Genomic DNA, 25,492 nt, shown 5'->3' on the forward strand with positions numbered 1-25,492 from the left:
CCCTCCACCTGCAGCCAGGCTGCTCTGCGCATCCTTAGCGGCTGCTGTGGAAACAGGATCAGGGCTTCAGCAGCAACATTACCATGAGGCATTTTTTTCAGGAGCTAAAAACAGCTCATCCTCCCCAGACCTCTTTCCAATTTCATGGGGGCAGATGAATCCCTGCTTATGCTTAACATCTGCCTCCAAGTTGGGTGCCAACCAGAAGGCTGTTTCTTCATTCTGATTTGGATCTAGCCCAGATCTTGCAAACCTGCCCAAAATGGTGGAAAAATCCAGGTGATGTTGGCAAGGTCTAGCAAGGTCTTGACAAGCTCGTATCCAAACCTGGTGTGTCCTACTTGCAGCATTTGGATGGAGCCATGTACAAGTTTGGCCTTGAGTTCGAGTGCCGATTGCTGCCTGAACCTGATCTCACAGCAGCACTCCTGGCTGCAGGCAGCCACGTCTCAGCCATCTGCTCCTGGGCACTGGGGGGAGTGGGTGTGGGTGTTCCTGAGTGCGTTGCGCAGGAGGGGGGCTGCAGGCATGTGGGACTGCATGGATGGCTTCTTCCTTATGGTTCCATTTAGGGAGCGGTTCCAGGGACTGTTTGTATTAAAGCTTATAAACTCCTAACTTCAAGCCCAAATGCGCTCCAGTCTAATACCGTGCTTTCCTCCCACCCCCACATTGTGCCTGCCCTGCTTTGCAGTTTAAGCAGTTCTTTTTCTGTCTTGCCACAGTTTCTTTGCAGACTGCGGTCGCACTCCCGTCTGCTTGCTGCAGGAATCGGGCCGTGCACTCCCTGCTCTGCCGGGTGCAGCTCCGGAGCTGCAGGTGCTGCTGCCCACCTCGGGGGAAGCAGCAGGACTCACAGTTTGTCCACTTTCGTCCTCCTCTGGTGGGAGTTTTCCCACTGCTGTCTGCTCCTTGGGTAGGAGCATCTGGGGCAAGGCTGCCTCTCTTAAATGCTTCGCAGGCTGCTGATAATGCACGTGTTGAGCTTCCTCACTATTTTCTGGCCAGTTGAGCGTTTTGCTGGGAATTAGCTCTCCATTTCTGTCTGGATGTGTGTGCAATTATTGCTCTATGTTTCAGGCTGATCCTCCCAGTTAAACCTCGGATGTAATGAGCCTTCCCTAATGAGTTTAACAAGCGGGCTTTAGATAAACAGCCGGTGCAGCTCAGTTCCTTCTGCTCCCGAGGAGCAGAGTGGCTCCGTCTGGCAGAGGCCCTCAGATTCCTCACAGCAGGAGGGTGCCCGGTGGGTGTGCGGCTGTCAGTGCTGTGCTGCCCTTTGCTGGGGCAGGCAGCTGCCCTGCTCACTGCTGGTGAGAGCCGTGGCACCGCTTGGTACTGCAGTGCTGCCGGGTGGGGGATGGCTGCCTTGGAGAGCCACACTTGCAGGCCTGGCCTCTGTGGGACGCTGCTGCTTGAGTCACTGAGTTCCTCACTTCATCTTACTCCAGCAGCATTGCTGTTAAAAATATTCCATGTACTGAGTCAGAAGTAATTCGGACTCCTTTCCTTTGCTCTGAGGCTGCTGATATGCGCAGCTTGTTCTTCCTGCCAGGACAAAATCTAATATTTCTGGGTGCCCACAACCTTCCTTAGAACCATAATGGAAAGATGAATGCCCTCAGTGCGCCACATGCAATATTAAAGCACTAATGATGCAATCCATCTCCCTCAGCCCACACAGCAGAAGGAAGAATTGCGCTGCCCTTCCTGGACAGAACCCAGCTCTGCCATGGGGGCCCTTTGTGCTGTGCAGACCCCGTGCTCAGGTACTGTCACTGCATCGAGCACTCTGTGCTGCCAGGAGCTGTGCAGGGCCGTGGAATCGTGCAGCTGCCCCAGGAGCTCTTGGAGCTGGGATCTCCATGCAGATGCATGTTTCTGAGGGTGGCTGGTGCAGGCACAGCTGGAGCCTCTCTGGGCTACCTTCCATGCAGCTCACCCTGCTGCATTCCTCTGTGGCACAGCTGGGCAGGGGAGAGGTGCTGGAAGCTACCCCACCACCCCAGCTTCATCCCCAGCAGGTCTGCCAAGCAGCCGCGGCCCCAGCATGGGCTGGCAGTGCGCTTCCCTTTGTAAACAGGATCAACCCTGTAGTTTGTACTCATTAAGCTTTACTGTCACGCAGTTGTCAGCACACTGTTATTACTGTGTCCTCTCCTCCCTCCCATCTCGCTCCCTTGTTGCTTGCTCTTGCTGTTCCACCATGAAGCCACCTGAAAACCTGGGCACCTCCTGCCTGCCAGGTCCCACAGCTCCAGCAGGGCTTGGCTGTATTTGTTTGCTTGTTAACAATTGGATGCTCATCCCTGTGCCTGAAGAAGAGCGGGTTGGGGCTGTGTGGTGAGCTGGGCAATGTGCTCTGCTGGAGATCCCCTGGGAGGCTGTAGTTTTGTGTCATGCAGATGGCACCACGGAGGCACCTTCCCCTAGGCTTTTGTTTCCTGGATCTGGCTGATCAGTTCTGATATGGCTGCACCTGCTCTGAAAGGAGGAGGCTTTTTCCCTCTGTTTGTTGTGCCCAGCCATATGAGCTACCTCGGAGGGAAGGAGCAAAGCAGGAATGTGTCCTTGCAGACAAACTCCTGGCTGTGCTGTAGACTGCGACTGCCTGGGCAGGTGCTGCCCTGCACACAGCAGGGAGGTGCCCATGGGGCTGAACTGATGCTGATGGGCACAGGGCAGCAGGCAGAGCCCTGCAGAGCTTTGGTTGCCATGTCAGGATAACTCTAGGCTTTGCTCGGCCCAAATGCTGCCTTTCACTTTGTGTTTTTCATGGGGCTCCAGGGCTGCGTGCTCACTGCTCTGCTTCCTGCAGCCCTCGCTGTTTGCCTGATGCCTCCTGCAGCTCCAAACCAGTGAGTTCACACAGGGACTGAGGTGGCAGAGTGAGATGCAGTAATTGGTGCTTACAGCATTGTAAAAGCACATTTCTACATGGAGAGTTCATGTTTTCCTTTGCTGTCAGAGTTGCTTCTGATGTGATGCCAGCTGTGGATTGAGGCTTCCCATGGCTACCCCTGCCCTGCCGGTGTTTGCAGGCTGTGTGGGAGCTGCTGCAGCCACGTTGTTTTGATGCAGTGCAGAGCTCAGCCATGCGGGGAAGCTCCCGCTGCTGTGCTCAGGCATGGAAATGGTGTGCAGCTCTGGGCAGGGATCAGCTGGTGTGTGTCAGCCAGGCGTGACCGAAGGGAGTGAAGTGAGTGCGTTGTGTTGCTGCAGCAGCAAAGGTTTGGTGTGGAGCAGGAGGCTGGGGAGGAATGTGCTCCATGGACTGTGTGCTCCAGGTGCTTTGTGATGCCTGGGCTGCAGCTTCCAAGCCAGCAGCATGCTTTGGATTTTATATTTTTAAACAAATGTCCTTAAGAGCTTTAAAATACAAAGGATTTTCATCATATATCTTTTCCTTCAAGGAGAGATTAATGTGGGCAGAAAAGTGAGGGCTGGAATAGCTGGATTACAGTCTGGGCTTTTGCCCTAGATGTGGTTTTTCTCTGTAGTCCTCTATTTCCTCCTCCTTTCCCATATCAGGCAGAATCTGAGTGCCTCTGTGTAGCACTGTGCGTGCTGTCCCATAGCCCATAGGGTGCACTGGGTTTGCTCTGGCTTCTGCAGTGCTGAGACTTTTGGAAGCATGCTTGGGGTTCCCGAACCTCCCAGCAGTGGGGTGTGAGCTCCATGGAGCTGCTGGGCAGGTGGTGTCACTGCCGGCATGACATGGCAGTGCTGTGTTGCAGTGGCTGTGCGGGTGTCCACAGCTGTGACACAGTTGCTGGTTTTACCTCCAGTGTGACTCCGCTGCGCTGCGGTGCCAAACGCTGCTGCGGTGCCGCGTGGTTCCGGCCGTTAGGAGAAATGCAATGTTTGTGCATAAGGCTGTGAAAAGCCTGAGGTCACAAAAAAAAAAAAAAAAGGAAATGACTTTCTGGTGGGTGTGTGCATGTGCATGCGCCTCGGAGCCAGGCGTGGGGCGGCCAACCTGGCGGCCTCGGGGTCCCCCGCCCTCGCAGGAAGCGGCAGTCCCCTGTGCGCCCCGTGCAGCATGCTGCCAGCACGGCCACCGCGTCCCCCGGCCACAGCATCGCGGCAGCGCCGAGCAGCCACCATGTTCCAGAGGAAGCGCAGCGTCTCCTTTGGTGGCTACGGCTGGTGGGTGGCTTTTGCTTCAGCGCCTGCTTGTTCACAGCTTTTCTTCCCCTTTTGGGAGCTCACGGTACAGCCTGACTGCTGCTGGGAGTGTGGGGCTGCTGGGGAGGGCGCGCTGCTCCCACTGCTGCTGTGCTGGTGCAGAGCTCCCATGGACAGCACCTGTGGGGCACCCTGTGGCTGTCAGCTCCCTGCTCACCGCGTGGGTACTGCCCAGACAACAGTGCTCACAGCAGCCTTGGGAGCACATGGGGTGATCCCATCTGGCTTGGAGCCATTGATGGCCTCCCTGGTCCCTCCCTGCACCCACTGTCCTTGCACAGAGCGCTGTCGCTGCCACCCATGCACCAATCTCAGTGGAATGCTGTATTTCTTGTGTCACTTTTCTAAGAGTTGTGTTGATCTATAGGGAAAGGTTGTAAGAAAACAGCACTTTTCTTCCTCTGCCCTTCCTCCTCTTTTCCTCGCTAAGTTGTTTTATGCCATTTCAGGGCAGTGCTGTGTTTATGGTCAAGCCCTGGGAGCTGATGGCTGGGCTGACAGCTTGGCAGCTCTGTTGGCACACAGAAGGGTGTCCTCCCGGGGCTGTATGTGGCTGCTTCCCGCTGCCTGGCGCTGTGCTGCCCGATAGGCAGTGGTTGTTTGGGGAGGAGTGCTGGTGGCTGCTGCACTGCCTGGGCCCCCGGGAAGTCCTGAGTAACTGAGATGTGGTGTGGGATGGCAGCAAACTCACCAAGGGCTGGCAAAGCCTTCTGGAGTCAGGTGTTTTGCTGCATGTTTGTTTTCCTAGATGTAGAAATTACAAGGAAGTGCTCTGATTAACTTATTTGTAAATAAGTTTTGTGACATTTGGGCTTGTTTTGCAGTGGGAAGGAATTGTGGCTTTGCCTTCCAGCTGCCGTTTGTGGCAGTGCTGGACTTGTCCTGTGAGCAGTCAGGTGGCACAAGTGCAGGAGGAGCCCACTGCCTTCTGCTCTGCAGGGCACGTGGGGTGATCCAGGCATTGCTCCGTTCCCCTTCTTTGCTTTGACAGTTGCAGGGAAGAGATAACAGCTAACCGGTGAGCAGCACAGGAAAAGTGTGTGCCATCCTTGAATGGCTGCGTGCCGCTGGAGCGCTGGGGGTGGGCTGATCAGGGAGCAGCATCAACTTTTCTTATATTCTAATATCGGGATCAATTTCTGCACAGTGAGAAGTGCAGGCAGTGCTCCCCAGCCCAGCTGCCCGCTTCTCACAGCCGCACGCCCTTCCTGTGGCAGCACAGGGAGTCAGCCCCAGAGCCGGCCGGCACACCCTGCGCCCTGCCTGGGCTGCAGCTGCTATTCGCAGCCCTGCACTCAGAGCACTTGTTTTTTTCTCTACCGGCCACATCCGTTCCCACGGACGTGGGAGCAGTGTGCGCACACGGGGCTCCCTGTGCTCTGACACAGCACTGCACGCCCCAGGGATGGGGTATTGCGGCGGTGCCATGCAGCACATGCATGCTGTCAGCTGGGCTGCAGCCGGAGCGCGGTGCCACCGGAGCAGCTGCCCCACACCAAGCACCCCATGCTCACTTAGTGTGCAGCTGTGGAACAGAGGGTGCTCCTTCTCATTCTTTTATTCTTTTCCCCCTCCCCATGAGGCAGCAGAAGCTTCCCCCATGGGCTGGTGGCACAGCTCAGGCTGCAGCACGGCACCGTGGGGACACAGTCCTGCATTGTTGCTGCTGTGGCCTTGTGGTGATGGGGAGGTGTGGCGCTGCGGGACGGAAGCTGAGCTCCTGCAGCACTGTGGTTGCAGCTCACACAACAGGGCTTTCGGAATTACGTTTTTTTGGCTTTTTGTTATTGTTGGTTTTAAAGATAGGGAACTAACCCACGTGGCAGATATTGCAACACTTGCAATTACTGCCAGAAGACATCATTTTGCATTTTGAGACATTATAAAGATTTGCATCAGTTAATATTAATATGGTTTTAACCACAGTAATTCTGTGGGGACTGTCATTTATCACCAGTACCAAAGCAAGGAATGCCACACCGCAGCATCGGGCCCTGCTGCACTGTGGGTCCTTACTGTGTCCTGGGCTTCCTGCAGGGCTGTGGGGTCTGGTGTGGGTCCTGGTGCACTGCACAGGGGTGTCTCAGCTCTGTCTTCATCACACACAGACTGTGGGGGGGGCTGGAGAGTGGAGCACGGGGGGAGACTGAGAACGGGTAAGTGGATTTGGGAGCATGGTGGGAAAACTGAACCTGTATGGAAGAGCCAAGAGGGAAGTACAGAAATGAGCTGGGCTGTGTGTGGGCAGGGTTTGTATCTCGGGTCTTCGGGCTGAACATGGGCACGTGAGCAGGATCTGTGGTGGCATAGGCATAGCCCTGTGCCCACAATAAAACTGCTCTGCTCTCTCCCCAGGATTGACAAGACGATGCTGGCCAGCCTGAAGATGAAGTAAGTACTGCACTCTTCTCTTATAAACCATTTTCCTGCAAAGTGCATGGCGGGCAGGGCTGGCTTTGAGTGGGGAGGGTTTGTTCCCAGCCCTGGCCATCTCCATCTGGTGCTGGTGCTGATCCACGGGGCTGTCCTGTTGTGCACTGCCTGGGAGACCACCGAGCACATCCTGCATCTGTGGTGAGGTGGGGTGAGGTGTTCTGGTGTGATGATGGTGTTGTCTCAGAGCATGGGGATGGAGCCTGCTGCACCCAGGCAGCTCCAGGCATCCCAGCATGCTTCACCGAGAACGTGTCCATGTGGCCATGGTTCTCTTGGAGGTCTCACCACCAAAGCCAACCCCAGGTCCAGGGACACCCCGTGTCAGCCCCTGTCTCTTCCCAATCCCACTTCCCAGGTGGGGGATTTTCCGCAAGTGCTCCCACGGCTCCCAGCACTGTTAGCACTGCGGTGTGCTAGAGCAGAAATCTTCTGGCTGAGCCTCCCTTGGGCTCAAGGTAACGTGTGCGGGTAACTGCTCATGTGGTTTCTCTTTATAATCATTACTTGTGCAAATTATTCATTAATGGAAAAATATACAGAGAGCCTTTGGGGAACCTGCTGTGTGAACGAGCCCGTGAAATGCCCTTTGCAAACAGCACAACAGAAGCGCCATTGCTAAGCTCACAGCTCAGGTTTTTGGTGAACTAATGAGAAGTTTAAGTCAGTGTTTACAGCTCTGGGGCAATCTCAGAGCATTTTCTTTTTCTGTGCCTTGTACCTGACCTGGGGGCAGATGCTGCTTTTGGTTTCTGCTTTTTTTTTTTTTTTTTTTTTTTCCCCTCCCTACATAATGCATTTTTGTTGATAGCAAAACATCTTTGCTGCTGAGATGTGTTTCCTGACACGAGTGCATGTCTGCAAAGCCTCTTGGAGCGATAGGGAAATGAAAACTACTTCCTGGGAGGTGACTTCAAGCACTCATGAAGTGCAGCTGGAGCCCTGTTGAGCTGTAGCTATGGGAGCAGTGCCTGCGGTGACCCCTCCAAGCAATGTGCTTTTCCATGGAACAGAAACTCCTTTCCACTATTATCAGTCCCTGACACACTGTAGCAGTGCCATGATGGCCCCAGCACGATGCTGGGTGCTGCTGGGGGCTGCAGGGCCACAGGGTGCTCTGCCCGCACTGCAGGAGGGGGCTGTGGCCACACAACATCACATATGGCCCTGAGGTGTTCACACAGCTGCATGTCCCTGCAGTTGTTCCATCCATCTATTTGCAGCTGATGCTTTCCACAACCTCTTAATGCTTCTGCTTTGTGCACAGATTGCCTCGCAAAATGTTTCTGTAAATGGGGCTCAGCCAGAGCCACATTAGATATTTGTAAAAGCCGTTTTGGTTTGCTAACGCCCTCTTATTATTGCTGCAACCTTCTGGCTGGGATGCCAGGCGTAGGCAATTTGCTCCACTGTATAACTTGTTAACAAAAGACAAGCTGCTGCCTCCGTGCCAGGAAGTGCTTCAAGAAGCCTCGTGCACTGCAGGCATCGAGAGTGACCTGCAGGAATCTGGTGAAGGAGAGCAGTGAGTGCTGCTGGGGCCAGGAGCTCCTGGCTGCAGAGGGACCCTGGGGTGGCTGTGTGCCCCTGCGGGCTCCTGGGATGGAAGCAGAGCCGGGGCCCACTCGTGCAGAGCTGCAGAACACAGCGGGCTGAACACAAACACACAGGTGGCACCAGAGCTTCAAAGCAGTTTTTCCCTCTATCTGTCTCTCCCTTTTCTTTTTTTAATTTGGCTTTCATTAGTTCCTATGGTAACCGTGAATATGTCTGAGGGACTTGAGACTGGAGAGAATAAGTGGATGCTGCAGAGGGGGAGCGCCGGAGGAGGGAGATTGGCAGTCCTGGCATCGTGGTCAGGGTGTGCTCGGCCTCATTCTGTTCTGGGAGGCATCGGGACGCACTTGCAGGTGCAGTCAGGGAGCAAATGCGCTGCAGAGCTCCAAGCGTCTTCGTGCTGTTCAGGAGCTGCTGCTGAGCTGCTGCCTTTGGGCCCAGCCTCCAAAATGCCCAGGAAGCTCTGGTGAGTGCAGGTCCAGCCGTGCCCCATGCCCGGCGCGCTTTGCCTTTGCAACTGGCAGTGCATGCAGAGCTCTGCTTTGTGCAGCGGTTCCGCTGCTGCGAAGCGTGCAGAAAAGGCTCCGGAGGTGCTGGGGCACTCAGAAGGGGAGCTTTGAGGTTCTGATGTACAGAGCCATGGGCTGTTCTGCAGAGCTCAGGTGTGTTTGTGCTGTGTGTGGCCATGGGCTGCTCTCAGGAGGTGCCACCAAGTGCTGTCTGGCTGCGTGCAGACCTGCTGGGGGCTGGCGGCTCTCTGGGCTGGGGCCGGTGCTGGGGAGTGTGGGATGGAGGGATGCTGCCAGCAGGAGCCTGGGGGGGACTGACACCAGCACCGTTGTGCTGCCAGGTGGGGCTGGAATGTGTGGGCAGGGGTTGGTGTGTGTATGGGAGCGGGATTCCAGCACAGAGCAGTTCTGCAGATAGAGCAACCTCCTAAGCAGAAAGGTGACTCCAGAGGGAGAGGTCATCATGGCAAAGGATCATTGTGTGTCACACAGTGGCCCTGGGCCAGGTGAGCTCGCTCACGCTGATCTGCACAGGAGAGATGCAGGATCTGCTGGGGCTGGGCAATCCCAGAGATGCTCCTGCCCCATCCCAAGCTCATTTCAGCTCTGCGCTGGGCTCAGAGCAAGCTGGGATGCTGGGATGGGATGCGGCTGTGAGCTGCTCGGGGCTGTCCCTATGGGGGCCCTCTGTCTGAGGCTTCTCCTCAGCCCTCAGGGGCTCTCTCCACTTGCTTTGTCCTTATGAAGCAAAAATCACAACAAAATTGTGTCTCTGTGGAACAGAAGAGCCCTGTGCACCAACTGCTGCAGGTTGGGGTGTGCACAGCTCACCTTTCCACAGGTGAGTGCACAGTGCTCACCTGGCAGTGCAGGGCTGAGCGAGGTGAGCTGTGCTCGGGCCCGAGGCTCTTCAGCACTCATGGATCAGAGCTGTGCTAAGGGGAGGGCAGTGAGTTGGCTTCCTGCTGGGAGCTGCGGGGCTCCGTTGGGTTGTAGCTGTGTGCTCAGGTCCTGCGAGGACAAGGCCTGGGGAGAAGATTGCCTGAGAAAATACCTTTGATTTTATTACCATCTGTGAAAATGGATAATTATGTGTAAATGCATACTTGCAGTTGCCCTCTGGCTGCAGTGGTGTGTACGTTCCAGCCGGGCTGTGAGCAGTGAGGCAGCACGCCTCGTGCCTTGTTTGGGTGTGTGATTGTGGCTCTTCTGGGCTGCGGGATCTGCCACCTAAAGCTCCCAGAAGTGGTCCCCTCACCAACCCGGCTGCTGATGAAATTAATTAGCAAAGAAATGCGAGAGAAAAACTGCTTGTGCGGGGCCACCGTGCGAGCAGCGTTCCTGCGGCGCCCGGGTGCGCCCCGGGGAGGTCGGTGTGCGGCACTGCGGGGCGGGGCGGAGCTGCGGGACGGCCTCGGGGCGAGGAGCGCCGTGGAGGCGCTGTGCTCCCACTGCCCACCAGGTGGCGCTGCGCTGCTGCCGGCGGAGGTGGGGGAGGAGGACGAGGAGGATGAGGGCTCAGGGGGGATGAAGTCGGGGAGCGCCCCGAGGCGGACGGTGTGTGCGCGGCGGCGCTTCTCGGTGCGGTGCCGGTACCGTGCAGGGAGCGCTGGAGATTTGAACTAAAGTTGGTGCTGGGGCTTTTGGGGCAAAAAATTAGCGAGTAGAAGGGCCCGCGACACTTCCCAGCGAGTGACAGAATCTCCGCGTGGCGCTGCGCACGGAGAGGGATGATGGGTACCCAGCTGGGATGAGGATGACTTACCGTGCGTCATCCTGGCCGGCTGCAGGACGCCCTTCTCACCCTTGGGAAACGCTTCTTCATTTCTGACGCTTCTGCTGTGAGCTGTATTGATTTTTATGGATGTGCACGTGGCTCATCTCATCAAAACAAATTCTTCTGAGCTTTTCTGATGCTATCTTTCTCGGTCCCCTGACTGTAATCTCATCCCTGGCTTTTTGTAAAGTTTTGCTGGAAAGCTAACGATCTGTGATGGGCCCATAAATCAGCTGCTTCCCACTGTGCACGTTTGGGTTGGTCCTCGCAGTGTTTCATGTGGCAGTGAGGGGAAGGGAAGCAGAATTCACTCTGAAATTGAATGATCCATTAAGAATGGCAGTGCAAAGCTGTGTTGGGGGAGTGCAGTGTTGTTGCTTTCCATGGCTGCTGTTGGATCTGAGGAATGTGGCAGAGTGGAACACCACCTGGGATGCTGCATGGAGCTCTGAGTCCTTCTGGCAATCAGAGTGCTTTAAACAAACAAACAAGCAAACACACAAACATTAAAACCCAAACAAACAAACACTTAAAAACCCTCGGCTCTGGGTGGGTTTGGGCTCATGTCCAACACTGTGCAGCATGACTCAGTCCTCCTGCTCTCGGAGGAGATGGCACACGTGGAGTATTTCCCTTCTTCTCACACACGACCAGCAGTGGGCACACAGGCATGGCTTGTGTCTGTGCTGTATTTGCTGCCGGGGGTGCTGCCCTGCAGGAGAGCTGCACCTGAATGCACACAGTTCTGAAGGCACAGAGCCCTGTGCTGTGCAGGGAAGTGGGGGTGGGAGTCAGTAATTTAAAGGGAGGAATGTATAAAGCAGTGAAAGGAGGGTGAAAGTAGGGCAGTGCGTCTGGTGTCTCAGATGAATCATCAGCCAGCTTTCGCTGCTGCTGCTGCTTTATTTGCTCCTTATGCAAAGAAGTCGATGTCGGCTGTGTTTTCCTCGCCGGTTTGGGTTGCTGGGCTGTGGAACAGGACTGAGCAGCGCTGTGCTGGGCCGGTGAGGGTGGAGGCTGCCTGTCCCATAACGTGGTGCTTCTCTGAAATCTCCGCTTTGCCCTCGTGACAGCGCTGCTGTGGGGCTGAGATAAGGATGGCCCTGCCCTGCCCTTCCCACAGCAGCACAGGGGTGCCACTGGGGCTGCACTGGGGATGTGCTCTGAAGCTGCTGCTGGGCCCAGGTCACCCACAGACAGATGGGACAGCAAGAGGGTGCTGAGGGCAGCACGCTGCCATTGAACTGCCTTCCAGCTGGCCTTCCTGGGTGGTTGTAGCAGGCAGCACTCGGGCTTGTGTGGAGGTCCTTGGGCAGCACTGCACACTGTCACCTCTGGGCTGATGCAGGCAGGGCAGCTGCAGGCAGCAGTGCAGTCCTGGCCAGAGCCATCCACACACAGCATTTAGGGCACATTGGCTGATGCTGTGTGTGAGAGCAGAACAGCTGTCACAAATCACCTCCATTTTCTAGAGGGGGGAAAAGACAATTTGGAAGATGGGAGCCTTAATGATATCCTCTTTCCCTTATGGACAGAAATGACTTTTAATGGGCACAAAACTGTTGGGTTTTATTTTTTTTCCTGTGGTATCATATAGTTCAAGAAGAAAAGTCTGGAAGGATCTGAGGGGCTTTGGCATGGTCCTGCCAAGCGGGGGCACAGCAGCAGAGGTCAGTGCTCCTCGGGGTGGGGGGCACCAACCTCATGTGCAGGAGGAAAACATTTGCAGGTGGAGAGGGAACTGCCCCTTGGCCCAGGGTGGCTTCCGCTTGTGCCAGCCCTGGGCAGCTGCTGCCACGTGGCACCTGTAGGACAGGCGTGAGCCAGGGGGGTCGGTTACCTTTCAGGCTGGGGCTGCTCACTGCACGGTGTATTGCAGGACACCCTGTGCTGGTGGCAGTGCTGTCAGTGCCATGAAGAGGGACATGGAGGGATGGGTGGTAGGGGTTGGATCTGCAAGGAGGGTGCCCACCCATGGGGCAGCGGTGATGGGACATAACCCAACCTCATGGGGCTCAGCAGCTGGCTGAGGATTTCCCAATCCAGCAGTCCCAGCACTGCTCTCCTATCTGCAGTGAGCATGCGGGCGTTCGCTGTTTCCAGGAAGGGCGGTTATCACTGCTGCCTCCTCCAGAGCCACCCAGCCCGGTGCCCTGCAGCAGTCCTCAAAGCACGTCTCAGAGCGTGCATGGGATGGAGGAGCTGTTCCCAGAGAGGGAGCGGCTGCCGCCCCAAGGACCGGAGAGTGTTTTGGCCATTTTGCCTGGTAAGCTTAACTTACAAAAATGTTGGGGACAGATCCTCTGGGGGGAACCCAGCAGAGCCCCACTGACGCTCTTGGTACTTGGCTTGGTTTTTGTTAGACTCCGTCCTCTCGGTGGCTTGCCATAGGTGTTTGGGGTTATTTGGGGGCTCATTAATTCAGATCCCCAAGCTCTGACATGGAGACAGTTTGCTGTGATCCTGCAATGTGTGCGCTGCTCCCAGGAGGCATCGGACGCGGCACTGTGGTGTGTGCTGCCGCTGAATCCCATATGTTGAAATGTTGTCATTCCTATCAGAACAGCTTTCACATGTTTAAAGCCAGATTATCCACAATTACATCTGCCCAGAGGACTCAGCAGCCACGTGGGGCTATTTTTAGCTCTGCTTTGGTTTGTATATTTCTTCCCTCCTGCTATATTTATACTTTGTCAAAATAGGAGCTGTTTGCAGACCATCAAAAGGAGGCCACCTGAAAGAATATCAGCCCTCCAAAAGCAAATATTGTTGTAATGGGGGGAGGGATGCTTAATGGCTGGACTGATAAAGGCACCATCTGGCCGCGGATGTGTGCTCCCGCGTGTCCTGGTTTGCACAAGCACAGGATGTTCTGTGGGGGCCGTGAGCTGCCCGGCGCAACCTGGGCAGGAGGGCCCTCCCTCCCCACCCGCTGCTGCTGTGCTAGAGCCACGGGCAGTGCCTGGCTCAGGCCGTGTAGCTGCGGGGTGATGTGCTTTGGGAGCAGCACCCACACAGGGGCACAGCAGCACCAGGTGTGGGAGTGCAGGTGCTGTGCCAGAGCTCGTGGCTGATTCCTGGCAATGATTTGACGTTGCTGCACTGGTCCCATGGTTGTTGCTTCTGGCACTGAGCTGTGTTCTGGCAGCCAATGGGGCCCAGCACTGCGGCCAATGCACCTGGAAATGGGCTCTCCATCTCCAGAGCTTTATTTCCAGTGGCACTCATGATGTGCAGCGTTGTGCTAGGTTAGCAAATGGCAGACAGTGATCAGCTGAGAACCTCACATTGGTAAAGTCGGTTGTAAAAGGCTGGAGCGTCTTGGGTTCCTATCTGGGAGAGAGATGGGGGGGTTTGACGGGTGCATGGATAGGTTGGGGCTGTACTGTGAAATCTCCCTGAAGACTCAAAGGTCACTCCTCTCAGATACAGTCCTCTCTGATTCCTCTCAAATGTTACTGGTGTCACGCGCCAGGGACCATGACAGCTCTTTCCTTTGCACAAGCAATTCACTGCTAATCCTCTCCAATTTGGAAAGCTGTGCTTGGTGTTCTTTTCACTGGGATAATGTGGATTCTGAGACTCGGTGACATCCTGATAATAATGAGCAGCTCTGGTTCGAATGGGTTGTGAGAGTGGGGAACAACTCCTGTTGGGTCTTTAGCAGAGCTCCAGCAATCAGTGCAGCTGCAGGAACTGAAGGGTTTGCTCTATGCTTGCATGTTAAACAGAAAATGGGGAGGTTTGCTGCAAGGCAGGAGAAACAGGGATAGTGGTAGAGGATCGAGCTGGGGGCTGTGTTGTCCTCTCCCTGGCTGTACTCAGGGCTGAGAAATGAAGCACGGCAGTGCTGCTCTCTCTCTCCTTTGTGAACAGGAAGCAGCATTGCTGTGAGTGGCTGTGCTGTGCCCAGCACTTCTGCTGCAGCTCTGCCCATGGCTGTGCTGGGCTGCTCAGCCCTGCTCCCACTTGGTCAGGCCATGCAGCATGAGGCACTGAAAGAGGAAAATGCCCATTTGCCAACACTACCTACTGCACTTTGTATCTTTTAATCGAGAGCAAGAGGCGAGGGAAAGGCTGTAGAACAATAGAAACCCATTTCTGAGCGTGATTGACTTGAGCGCACTCCCTATTGTGGGGATGTGTCACTGAGATAATTCTTGTGTTTTAGCTCCACAAATTATGCCTTTTTGCTCGCTTGAATCAAACAAGGTGTCAGAGGGAGACAGTAAGGGAGCTGCTGGATCCCTGGGGCAGGCGGGGGAGCGCAACTCCGAGTGCCATGTTCCCATGGTGCTGAGGCACCGCAGTGTCACCGGTGCCAGCAGTGCAGGGTGGAGCAGAGCAGTGGGTCCTCGGGGTCCCAGGGAGGAGGAGATCGCTCCTCTGCCTGACACCGGCCTGCTGAGGGTCCTGGGGCAAGGCTGGAGAATGGCTGCAGGACAGCGCTCATCCTGCTGCTGGCACCGGGAGCACCGGGCACATCACTGGTGTTGGTTTGCTGCGCATCCCGAGCCTGGCTTTATTAGTGATGTTAATGATAGATGATGGCATTTAGCTCACTGATTTGCTGGTGAATTTCAAAGGAACTGCTCCTACTGTAAAGACTTATTTCCTCTGCTGATTTGATCTAATTTAATTTAATGCTGAAATCTTGAAACTTGTTTCTTCAGAAAGCCTCGATTCATAGCAAAAATTACCCCAAGTTATCAGGCGTATGATTTCCATTTAATTATGCTGCTGCCGTAGGCATGGCGACTCCGTGCCGTGTTCCACCAAGTGATGCGGTGCGGCTGGGCTGGAGCGGCCCCGGGGCTCAGCCCTGGCACTCAGTGCTGCACCCTGATCTTATCTTCTCTCTGCCCCTGCTCCTCCATCTGTCCTGCAGCACTTCACTTCCTTTCCCCATGCTGCCGTTTCCATACCTTCTAAAGGGCTTTGATGTGTTGTGTGCCCATTGGCACTGCAAGGCATGGCGAGGCCGGGAACCACGGCACGTTCCTCCTGTGTGTGCTGCCCAGGGACCTCCTGAGAACTTCTCAGCAGAGCTGCGTCTGTGGGGCGGCTGCTGAAGAGGGAGCAGTTACAAAAATAACACCATGAGAACCTGTGGATGTACAGAAATATAAGATAGTTATCTCTAGTTACATGGGTGGTTATCTACAGATCTTCTCACATAAAAGTGGCTGCAGCCCCTGGGCTACCAGTGATGGCTTTGTGCTGAAGACAGAGAGCAGTGTTCCTATCTGTCCCTCAGCTGTTTGGGACTGGGGGCATCACTGCAGCGCCTGGGGTGAAGGGTTCTGCCCTCTTTGCTCGGCCTCTCTCTGTCTGCAAGGTTTTTTGCAAGCCATGACTGTAACATAGGTAATTTTCCTGTGAGGCGTGACCCCATCGTGGCCAGGCATCTTGTGGCTGGCACTGGAGCAGCAGGCACAGATTTGGCCCCAGAGCAGATGGCAGCCAAGTCGGGCTCCTGCCAGGTCAGTGCTGCACGCCTCCGCTCACGCCGGGCAGCTGATGGCAAAGGGCAGAGGATGCTGTGGGCATTGCACGGCCCTGTCACTATGCTCTGGTACAGGCTGCATTGCTCAAACACAAATAATTTCAGCCACACTGAAATTCACTTTCTGTCCTTTGTGCTTTAAGTTTGCTCCAAGGTGATAGTACAGATTTGTTTGTTATTGCTGTGCTAATGTGGGTAGAGTTTGCATTCTGCTTGCTGTTGTGATACACAGTGATATGAGAGGGCTCATAGATTCACCTGAAAGGAAGGCACCCGACAGGGCTCTGTGGTGCCCAGCCCATGCTGGCAGTACCCCCGCTCCCACACATCCCCCCCCCCCCGAGGCAGCACACAGCTCCTCTCAGCTGATGCTTTCCTAGTTCTGACAGTCTCAGTCTGAGCACTCCGGCAGACACAGCTGCTTCAGGTGGGTTTTAAAGTCAGATTAACTGTGTGAATGTGGCAGCAGTGGCACAGTGCTGCTAATCCCCTGCATGCTGCAGCGATGAGCTGCTCTGCACAATGCTATGCACTGAGGAGCACAGAGGGACAGTGCAGGGCAGAGCTGCTGCTGCTCCCGTGCCTCTCTGTCAAGCAGTAATGGCTGCGTGGTTTGCAGGACCAGGGGTCTGTTTGCAAGCGGCAGAAAACAGCTGATTGCACTGAGCAATACATGTGCTGAGCGACTCATCTGGCTCTTTTCTGTGGAGCAGAAACACAGGCAGCAGTTCCAGCAGGACCAGGTTCCCAGAGAGGAGCAATTTGCACCACTGGAGTTAATTGAGAGGTGTTTCTATCTCTTGCCGAAGCTCAAATTGCTCCTGAACTCTTCCACAGGACACGAAGGGGTCCATGTGTGCCTCTGGGGGTGCTGCCGGCGTGGCCATGCACTGCCCTCATACCCACCGACAGGTGCCGTGCCCTAGCATTGCTATATGCCCATCTGCTGCTCCCCAGCAGCACAGCTTATCTGAGGTTCTGTTGATCTGCAAACACTACTGCCACTCTCATGGGGGACCTGTTCCATTTTTAATGGGTACTGATATCTACCTGCACTTTGGCTTCCCTGCGAGATGAGAGGTCATCTGTTTGTAATGAATTTTTGCTCTTTCATTGCAGCTTTGATTGCTTTCCCTGTTTGTTTCCAGGGCAGGCTGATAATTGCTCTGTGGAGATGGAACACTGTGGGCCCCGCTCTGCTGAGGGCAGGCAGAAGGTCAACGCACGCTCTGGGCTCTTGGTGCAGCTGCTTGGGTGCATGCAGTGTCCCCATGGCGGCAGTGCCAGGTGCTGTGGCAGCACAGGGTCACACCAGACCCTACTTTGTGCGCAGGGCTGCCGGTGCTGGGCTGTCTGTGTTCTGAGGTGCACGCTTGCTGTTGCCTGAGCGCAATGGTATGCTGAGCCCGCTGTCTTTGTCTGTGGCTGAGGTGCTGGGGCTGCTGGAGGCACACAGCCCTCATCCTGCACCGTGCTGGGGAGAACCAGGCAGGCCTCGTGCCTTCAGTCTCACATTTCCTGCAGCCATGGGCAGCGGGATGCTCACCTCCATGGGCGGGCAGTGGAGAGCAGGGAGCACTGCCCCTCCCTCCTCGCTTTGTTTGCTGGCTGCTAAACAAATAACCTCCTATCGAGAAAACAATTGAATTGAGTTTTCTGCCCTTATTAAATCTCTCTGTATGGAGAAGGCAGCGAGTTGGATGTGGGCACAATAGCCTCCACCCTGCAACCAAGGAGCAGTGCAGACTCTGCTCGCAGCACTCTGTGCACTTGCTGCCTGCAGACTGGCTGTGCTGCACACAGACCTCTCTGCAGCTGCCCTTGGGCTCTGTCAGTGGTGTGTGCTGAGGCTGAGACCCTCACCTGCACCAGAGCTGTGTCTCAGCTCACCAGGGGCCAGGGCACATTGCTTCCCTGCTGATGGGAAGTGGTGGCCTGAGCCAGGCTCCCCATGCAGAGGGGCCCTGCTGCCCCAGAGCTGTGCTTTTACAGACTTGGGATCTGCGTAAGGTACACGGCCAGTCTGAGGCTGCTGCAGCAAGCCCTGATCTTCTGTGACCTTGGCCCTCATGTAAGGACATGTGTTTGTTGTTTGAAGAGGATGTTGATCCTGAACGTCAGACCGGCAGGGACTGTGCCCAGAGCAGAAGCAGGTTGGAAGTTTCCTTGTCTTGTTGGTGGGTTCTCTGTAACCATCTGTAATATGAAAAGTGATTAAGCTTTCTCAAAGTCACCTTTTGCTGCTCTTAATGATGTGGCAGTGCTGGAGTCAGTGCTCTGGAGGCTGTCAGCTCCTGGGGCTGAGGGATGCTTCATCTGAAGGGAAAAACATCATCTGCCTTGTGCTTGCTCGATATTTCCTCTGCGTCTTTCTGACTGAAGCCATAACATACAGCTCTAATCAGATTACTTGGGGATGGATGTAACATAATCTAAAGCTCAGTTTCTCATGATGCTTAAAACTGGATGTACTCCTATCCTCATCCCACAGCACATTTTTAAATGCTGTAATCACCTTCTTCATTTGCAAGCTCCCAAATCCTTTTCTTCCTATGCCAGGAGCACCGGGATGTGGCTGCTCCTGCAGAAAACCAGTAGCTGTTTCTGCTGTGCTCTGCACTGCTGCTGCTCCCCTCCTGCCTCTCTCCTCTGGTGTGGGCAGAGCTGCAGCACCCATTCCATCCATTGGGACCCTGGCTTTGTGCAACGGTAGGGTGCAGGGCTGGGCTGTGCCATGGGCAGCAGCGAGCAGCTCCATCTTACTGATGTACTAACACAAAAGCCAGAGCCAATCTGTGGATTTTCAGTATTAACCACATCACTTATCTGGGGGAGATTCTACACCGCCGGGGATGCAGGTTTAGTCTTGTCACAGTGTGGCATTTTCAGATCTGTCTTTCATAGCAAAATGTCCAGGAGAAAATGCCAAGTGCTGCACAAACAATCCAGCAGCCCAGGTGATTTATTAATCATAGCGTGTAATTGTTCCAACCTGAAACGAGTTCTCCCAAGCCCCTCGGGACTCAGTTTTGTAGTTCACTGCAAAAACTGTTTTCTCCGAAGCAGAACCATCCGGGCAATTCAAGAGAGAGTTATTTCTTCATAGTGCAGTGGCAGCTGCTCAGCTCAGAGGTTATTTAGGCACTGCATTGGTAACGCTGCAGCTCTCGGGAAGGACAAAGATTCAGAGGAGCCCCAAAGGCGGCTGGGGGGGCACCCCCAGCTGATGGCCCCCGTGGAGGTGAAACGTGATGCACCGTGTGGGGAACAACAACGGCCCAGAGCTGAAGTGGAGCCCTGGAGCTTCCACCTGCCCTCTTGCTGCCTGCATCTTCTCCTACAGCACACGCTGCCCCTGGCCGCGCTCACAAGGACACCTGAAGATGCTCACTGCGGCGCTTGGCGGCTCAGCCCTGAGCAGGAGCAGTTCTGGGAGATGGATCCCTCTGGGGCTGACTGCCCCTGCACGGAGCTGCTCTGCCCTGCAGTGTCCCTGGGGAGCTGAGCACAGCCCTACCTGCCTGCTCCGACCCTCTGCATCGTCACCCCGCCCTCCTGCTATGAATTATAGATCCGGTGCAAACGAAGTCCAGAAGAAATTGATTACAGCAAAGACTTGTTTGCAGTGTTTGAGTGGAGAGGAGAATAGGGCTAAGTGTGTCTGCGTAAAGTGATTCTCTATTTCCAAATATGAGAGAATTGAACATCTTTAAAAATCAATACAAAGCCACTTCAGCATAAAACAAGGGAAGATTAATACTTAACTTGTCTGGAAGCAGGGAGGAGAGATGGTGGAAGACGTCTCCAGAGACAAAGAGAGACTCAATGAGATCTGAAGCCTCTTGTTTAATGTGAGAGGTAAAAGGTTTAAAATTAAAACCCCTCCCCCTCCATTAAATGAAAGCTAATGAGGTGCTGCAGAACTGGTACCGTTTGGCATTGAAATGGGCTCCGTTTTCTCTCTCTCTCTCCTTTTTTTTTTCTTTTTTTCTTTTTTTTTCTTCTTCTTTTTTTTTTTTTTTTCTGCTATGCCTCAGGAATTTGTCAGACTGATGATTTCTGCATAGAAGCAGTTGGGTATTTCCACAGGAACAAACTGATTTGCTGGTCCAAACAAAACTTTGTTAAAAGATTTCGCAGTGTGAGTTAGTGAGAGTGAGGGCAGCATCCAGAGTTAATGTATCTTTTCTTCCTGTCCACTTGCATCCTCTCGCCCACTGTGAGCAGTTTGGTATCATCTGATGTCCTGGAGAGGCACAAACACGTCCCAGGTCCTTTGTAGCTGGTTGGGTTCTTTGTTCTGGAGAGGTGAGGAGTTCTGTGCTCGTGTGTTGCAGTGACTTAGACTGCTGTGCAGGGGCTGCTCTGCCCCAGCATTCCCAGGGACCCACCAAAGAGCTGTTAAAATATTGAAGCATTAGATCGAAGTTTAGATCTCAGATGTTTCAGGAGTCACGTGTGTGCTGTGCTGGTGAATGCAGGTGGGGCAGCCATGGCTGTGCTGCAGTCAGGTTGTCCTCAGGCTGAATCAATGTGGCACGTGGACAGAAACAACATTTCATGCACTTCTGTCTCACTTAGGATGGAATGCATAAAGAAATGGCAATGAAGATGATGGGGTTTTTGTTGCATTTAAAGAACACATCTGGTTAGGGACTGTGCTGGGGCAGTGAAGTACTGTGCAGGTTACTCAGAGAGGAGTTGGTGCCCCATCCCTGCAGTCAGCCGAGGTGAGGCTGGAGGGGTTCTGAGCACTGATGGAACTGTAGCTGTCCTTGTTTATTGTGGGGCAGTGGGACCCGATGGCCTTTAAGGGCCCCTTCTGACTCAGAGCGCAGTCAGTGCAGTGCAGCCTCTCTGTGTTCCTGGGGGTATTCGGGGGCACAGAGGAAGGTGCGAGGGAGTAGAGGGACCCGGCCATTCTACTGCCGTGGCAACATCAACATCCAGGGAACGGTACTGAGCTCGTGGAGTAAATCACTGACAGTTTACTTAATAAAAAAAGTATCTGTTGCCAGGAACGAGCCGCGTGCTAGCTCAGCTGCTGCTTAGGGGCCGAGCCCGGGGCGCGCACTGCTTTGGCCTGGCTGCTGCAGCGGGTGGGGATGTAGGGACGTTGTGACCTCGGTCCTCGGCACCGGCACGGCCGCAGCCCGGCGTGGAGCAGCCTCGGGCTGTCCCGCGCGGGGGAGGGGGTGGTCGCAATGTCTGCTAAAAGCAGAAGGAAACGGTTGCAAGATAGGAAAAAATCCTTCCCGCTGTTCGAATGTAAGGGGGCTGGGACGGAACCTCATCCCCTCAGGCGCTGAGAAGCCCCGCCGATCGGGGGGCTCGCGGGCCGTTCTCGTTAAAACCTCGGCGTGAGAACAGCAGAGCCGCGCGGTGCAGCGGGAGCTCAGCGCAGCCCGGCTTTCCGCGCACGCGGTGTCTTCGGAACCCCGCTAACCCCGGCAGCGCGCAGCGACAGCCCCGAGGAGCGCATCCCCCGGGCAGCTCCCGCTCTCCCCGCGCGGCCCCGCTGCGCTGCTTTGGGCGCTCGTCTGCGCTCTTTGCGTCGCCGCCGCGGGCGCGAGAGGGGAAAAGGGGAAAAAAGCGGAGCAGCGCGCGCGGCGACCGCCGCGCCCCGCCCGCAGCCGTACCCGGAGCCCGGCGCGGCCGCGTCCGTGCGCGCAGGGGCGGCGCGGCGGGCGGGAGCGCGCGGGGAGGCGCGAGGAACGCGGGCGCGCCGCCGCCGCAGGTGCCGCGCTGGGGCCGGGCGGGCGCGGGGCCGCAGAGCGGCGATGTCCCGGGCGGATGCCGGCAGGATGCACTCCCGGCGGGCCGGCATCCGCGCGGCCGTGGTGCTCATCGGGCTGCTGCACAAGTCCAGGAAGCAGAACAAGGAGAAAAGGTAGAGAGCAAGTTCGTTCCTTCTCTCTTTATTGAAGGGTTAAAAAGAAATCTGTCCCTGCCGCTGAGTAGCCCGAGTGCGAGCTCCGCGCCGGGGGGCTCTGGGCGCGCGGGAGCGGCGTGCTTCGTGTCCCGGTGCCGGCCGGGCCGTCGCTGCGGCGGTGCTGGGTCGGTACCGGCGGGTTGGGGTACCCCAGCGCAAGGCAGCGGAATCGCGGGGTGCAGCCACTCGCAGCGCTCCCCGAGCAGGGCCGGCTGCGTGCGCTGCTGCGCGGAGCGAGCCCGAGCCCGATTCTTTGGCATGAGAACATTAAGGACCGCTTTCGGTGCCCCTGGAACTGCTTTAACTCAGCGAACAGCTTTGTCTCCTCGCTGAGGAACAGCTGACAAATGGTTTCATCTTTCATTGACTAAGTCACGGATTGTACTTTATGTTCAACTCCGTGTATTGAGGAAATAGCCTCTTTGCAATATTGTGTGAGCTGGCATCTGCTCTGCACGGCTCCCGCATCCCCCCACTTATTAGTGCGGATTGCTGTTTGCTTCAAAGCCTCTCCACGCTCTGATTTATTTGTGCGGCCTCGGTCAGGGAGTTCTCTCCTCCAGGACTGTGCTGCTCTGGCAACTTTGTTGTTAAAAATAGTCTGAAATATGCATCCCAATCCCAGTGGTGTGCATACCTCTGATTCGGGGTGGGAGCAGCATGGGCACTGCTGCAGATTGATGGTTTCCTTCTTGTGTTGTTGTTGAAATGGTGATTTTTAAACAAAAACATATGAATGAAGCGCTGATTATTTGGGGTCTTTCTTGCAACTACACAACCCAGCACACCAACCCTTCAGCGTTCCTTCTGCTCTCGCCCCAGAGTTTTGCGATGTGGGGCCCTGTGTTCTGCTGCTGGAGGTGCTTTGCGTGGGCAGGGGGTGTGCTGGGCAGCAGGATTTTAGGGGTGCTTTCTCTGTAGCTCATACTGCTGCTGCTGCTCTGGGTTATTTTCTTCTCCTTTGCTGGGGCTTCAGGTAGAGCATCGAGGCTCCCAAAGTGACTCCTTCCCATAGGGTGCCAGTTTTCTATGAATGAGCTCAGAATGACATCTGAAGGCTGAGAAAAATATCTGGCTCCAAACTCTCATGGAATCTGCCCCGTAACACAGGAGCCTGTTTCTTTTTATTTTGTTCCCCATCACACTGAGCAGAAACCCTCCCAGCAGTGCTCTGGCTGTGGGGTTTATTCAGAACATTGAGAGTCATACAGACACCTCAAGGGGAAAACCAGACCCTGAGGAATTTTTTCTCCTGTCTGCTCTGGTCTGAGGAGCCTTCATGGGAGCAACAGCGAGAATTCAAGCAGTACTTTACTGTGGCTGCTTCATCTTATGCAAGCTGCCAGGGCCGTCAAAGTGACATAATCTGCAGGAAAAGGAAGGGACTGTTAGCGGTGTAGTCAAAAGGGACTCTGTTCCTCCACCTGCTCCTATTTTCTTTTTTTCCTCCTACATTCAGGCTTTGTTCTGCATTTGCAATTGAATTTTGCTTTCCATGAGCCATATGCAAGTCTGGCAGGATTGGTGGCAGCTGCAGAGTCCCTGGTGGCCCACGTCCCTGTCTTAATAGCAACCAGCAAAGTGCAGCACAACAAATGGACTTTGGCAGGCTTCTGTTGCAGGAGCAAGGCAATGCTCACCTGGGCACTCCGTAGGTCTGTGCCTATCCTGCTCTTGGGCTGAGGCAGAGAAGCAGCACCCTGCACTGACAGCTGGTGCACACCTTGCTGAAGTCATTGGGGTGAAATCCTTGCACTGCTGAAGTTGATTTAAACATTCCCATTTGTGGGATCAGGGATTATGCTCACTAAGGTTTTGGTCCCCCCCTCACCATTCGGAGCACTCCCCTTCCCCTGCCCCACTGCCCAGGTGCCAGACGGAGGCAGCATCCCCCTGCTCGGTGCTGTTCTGCATGAGATTGGAGGCTCTGGTTTCTGGGAGCTGTTCTGTTTAATTTGCAAATTATTGAATCAGTTCAGAAGCGGCTGCCCAAGGTTCCTTGGCTCATGTTTTTTCAGGAATCGGATCAGACAATCCTTCTGGTATTAATGGTTCATGAGTCCCTTGGCTGATTTATCCAAATGCTGCTGGAAATCATTGCTTCCTCTCCACTCCTGGAAGTGAAACCAGAGAACAAAATCTGCGAGCGATAAAAATCTCTTTCCAGCGTTATTTGCAGAGCCAGCCGTACTCTCCTACCAAGACAAAGTGGGAAGTCCTTGGCGGGCTGGAAGGGCTCCAGCTCCCATCCAGCTGCAGGCAGCAGCACGAGTGGGACGAGCGGGCACTGAGCGTGCCATGCCCTCCTGAAACAGCACAGCAGCAACACCTGCATGAGTGTGGGATGTCCTGAACTGCTCCAGCTACAGTTATTCATGGTGCAGGGGAGTAATTAAAGCTAAACTCGTTTGCAGCTAAATGTCACCTTGCTCTGAGCAGGGCTTTGGTTCTTTGCTTGTGTGTGCTGTGAAGTTGGGGCAGCTCTATGCACACAGATGCAGGCTGGTAGTCTGGAAACACAAAATTTACTGCAAACAATCTAGACCAGAAAATATTGTTCTCTTTCTTTGCTGACTTCCAGGCTTCAGTGCAAAAAAGCAATAGGTAACCAAAGTAAGTTGGGTTATTGGGGTTATTGCACTGTTGGGGCTCTGCCCACACCTGCACTAAGCCGTGGTGCACCTGCAGTGCTTGGCCTGGAGCCGGGCAGCCCTGCAGTGCATGCCCTGCATGCCCATGGTCGTCTCCTGGTGCACGGGGCTGCATGGGGCCGGTGCTGCCTGTGGGCCCCTGTCTGGGTGAGCCCAGGAGCTGCTGTGGGGCCATGGCGGTGCGGGCGGGGAGTCGGCCTCTGAGCGAACTTCAGATGTTGGGCACTGAATGTTAAATAAATGAGAGAGGGAGCAGCTGGCAAGGTGAGGCCCATCAAGGGCAAAAAACGACGGCTCCAAAAATAGAGGCTGTTAATTTACAGAACATCTTTACTGTCCTTCCCAAGGATAAAGCATCCCGACAGCTGAACTTGTTGCAGATGGGTGTGCTGTGAGGGATTAACACCTCCATGGGCCAGGTTTCATCAGCAGAATTAAGAGAAGACATAAATGTAACCTGTGATGCTCCGAGCACTTAATTGACACAGCATAACAAAAGGCAGCGCTTACTGCTCGCTGCAAAACACCATGGCGTCACATAATATGTTGACATCTCCCCTTCCCATGTGCAATTTGTATCAATGCTCTGTCAGGTTAGAGCCTGCCTGGTAAATCAGACGAACAAACAAAAAGGCAGAATGTGTGCAGAAGTCTTTTGTTAGACGTTAGTGAGAAGATAGGAAAGGTGCTGCTGAAAGCTCTGTACAAGGTGCTCGTGTCCTTGCTTGTGTCTACACGGCCATGCCATGCCTTGCAGGGGCTGCAGCTAGGTCCCAGCCCAGCCCATGCCTGGATAAGCCCTGGGATGTTGCGGGAAGATCGGCAGGTGGAGAGCACCTCGGTGCCTGGCTGCCTGGTGGAGCTGGGATGGCACAGCCAGAGGTGGTGGACCAATGTGGTTGCTGGTGGGTGGAAGTGACCACCTCCCTTCTCACAAAG

The 25,492-nt window shown here is 54.9% G+C and overlaps 1 protein-coding gene across 2 annotated transcripts in view; it reads left to right on the forward strand.

Moving 5' to 3' along the window:
• Positions 1-25,492, forward strand: part of RAP1GAP2 (RAP1 GTPase activating protein 2) — a 51,308-nt gene that overhangs the window by 5,289 nt on the left and 20,527 nt on the right. Inside the window, exons 1-2 of one of the 2 annotated variants that reach the window (NM_001031478.3) lie at positions 3,962-4,149; positions 6,544-6,579. In NM_001031478.3, coding sequence (NP_001026649.2) covers positions 4,043-4,149; positions 6,544-6,579 — 143 coding nt within the window. In that variant the 5' untranslated portion in view covers positions 3,962-4,042. Of the gene's footprint in view, positions 1-3,961; positions 4,150-6,543; positions 6,580-25,492 lie in introns of those variants that run through there. The other variant, XM_046902425.1, reaches the window with a different exon arrangement.

Source organism: Gallus gallus, chromosome 19, assembly GCF_016699485.2.
Source record: "Gallus gallus isolate bGalGal1 chromosome 19, bGalGal1.mat.broiler.GRCg7b, whole genome shotgun sequence".
NCBI classification, from domain to species: Eukaryota; Metazoa; Chordata; class Aves; order Galliformes; family Phasianidae; genus Gallus; species Gallus gallus.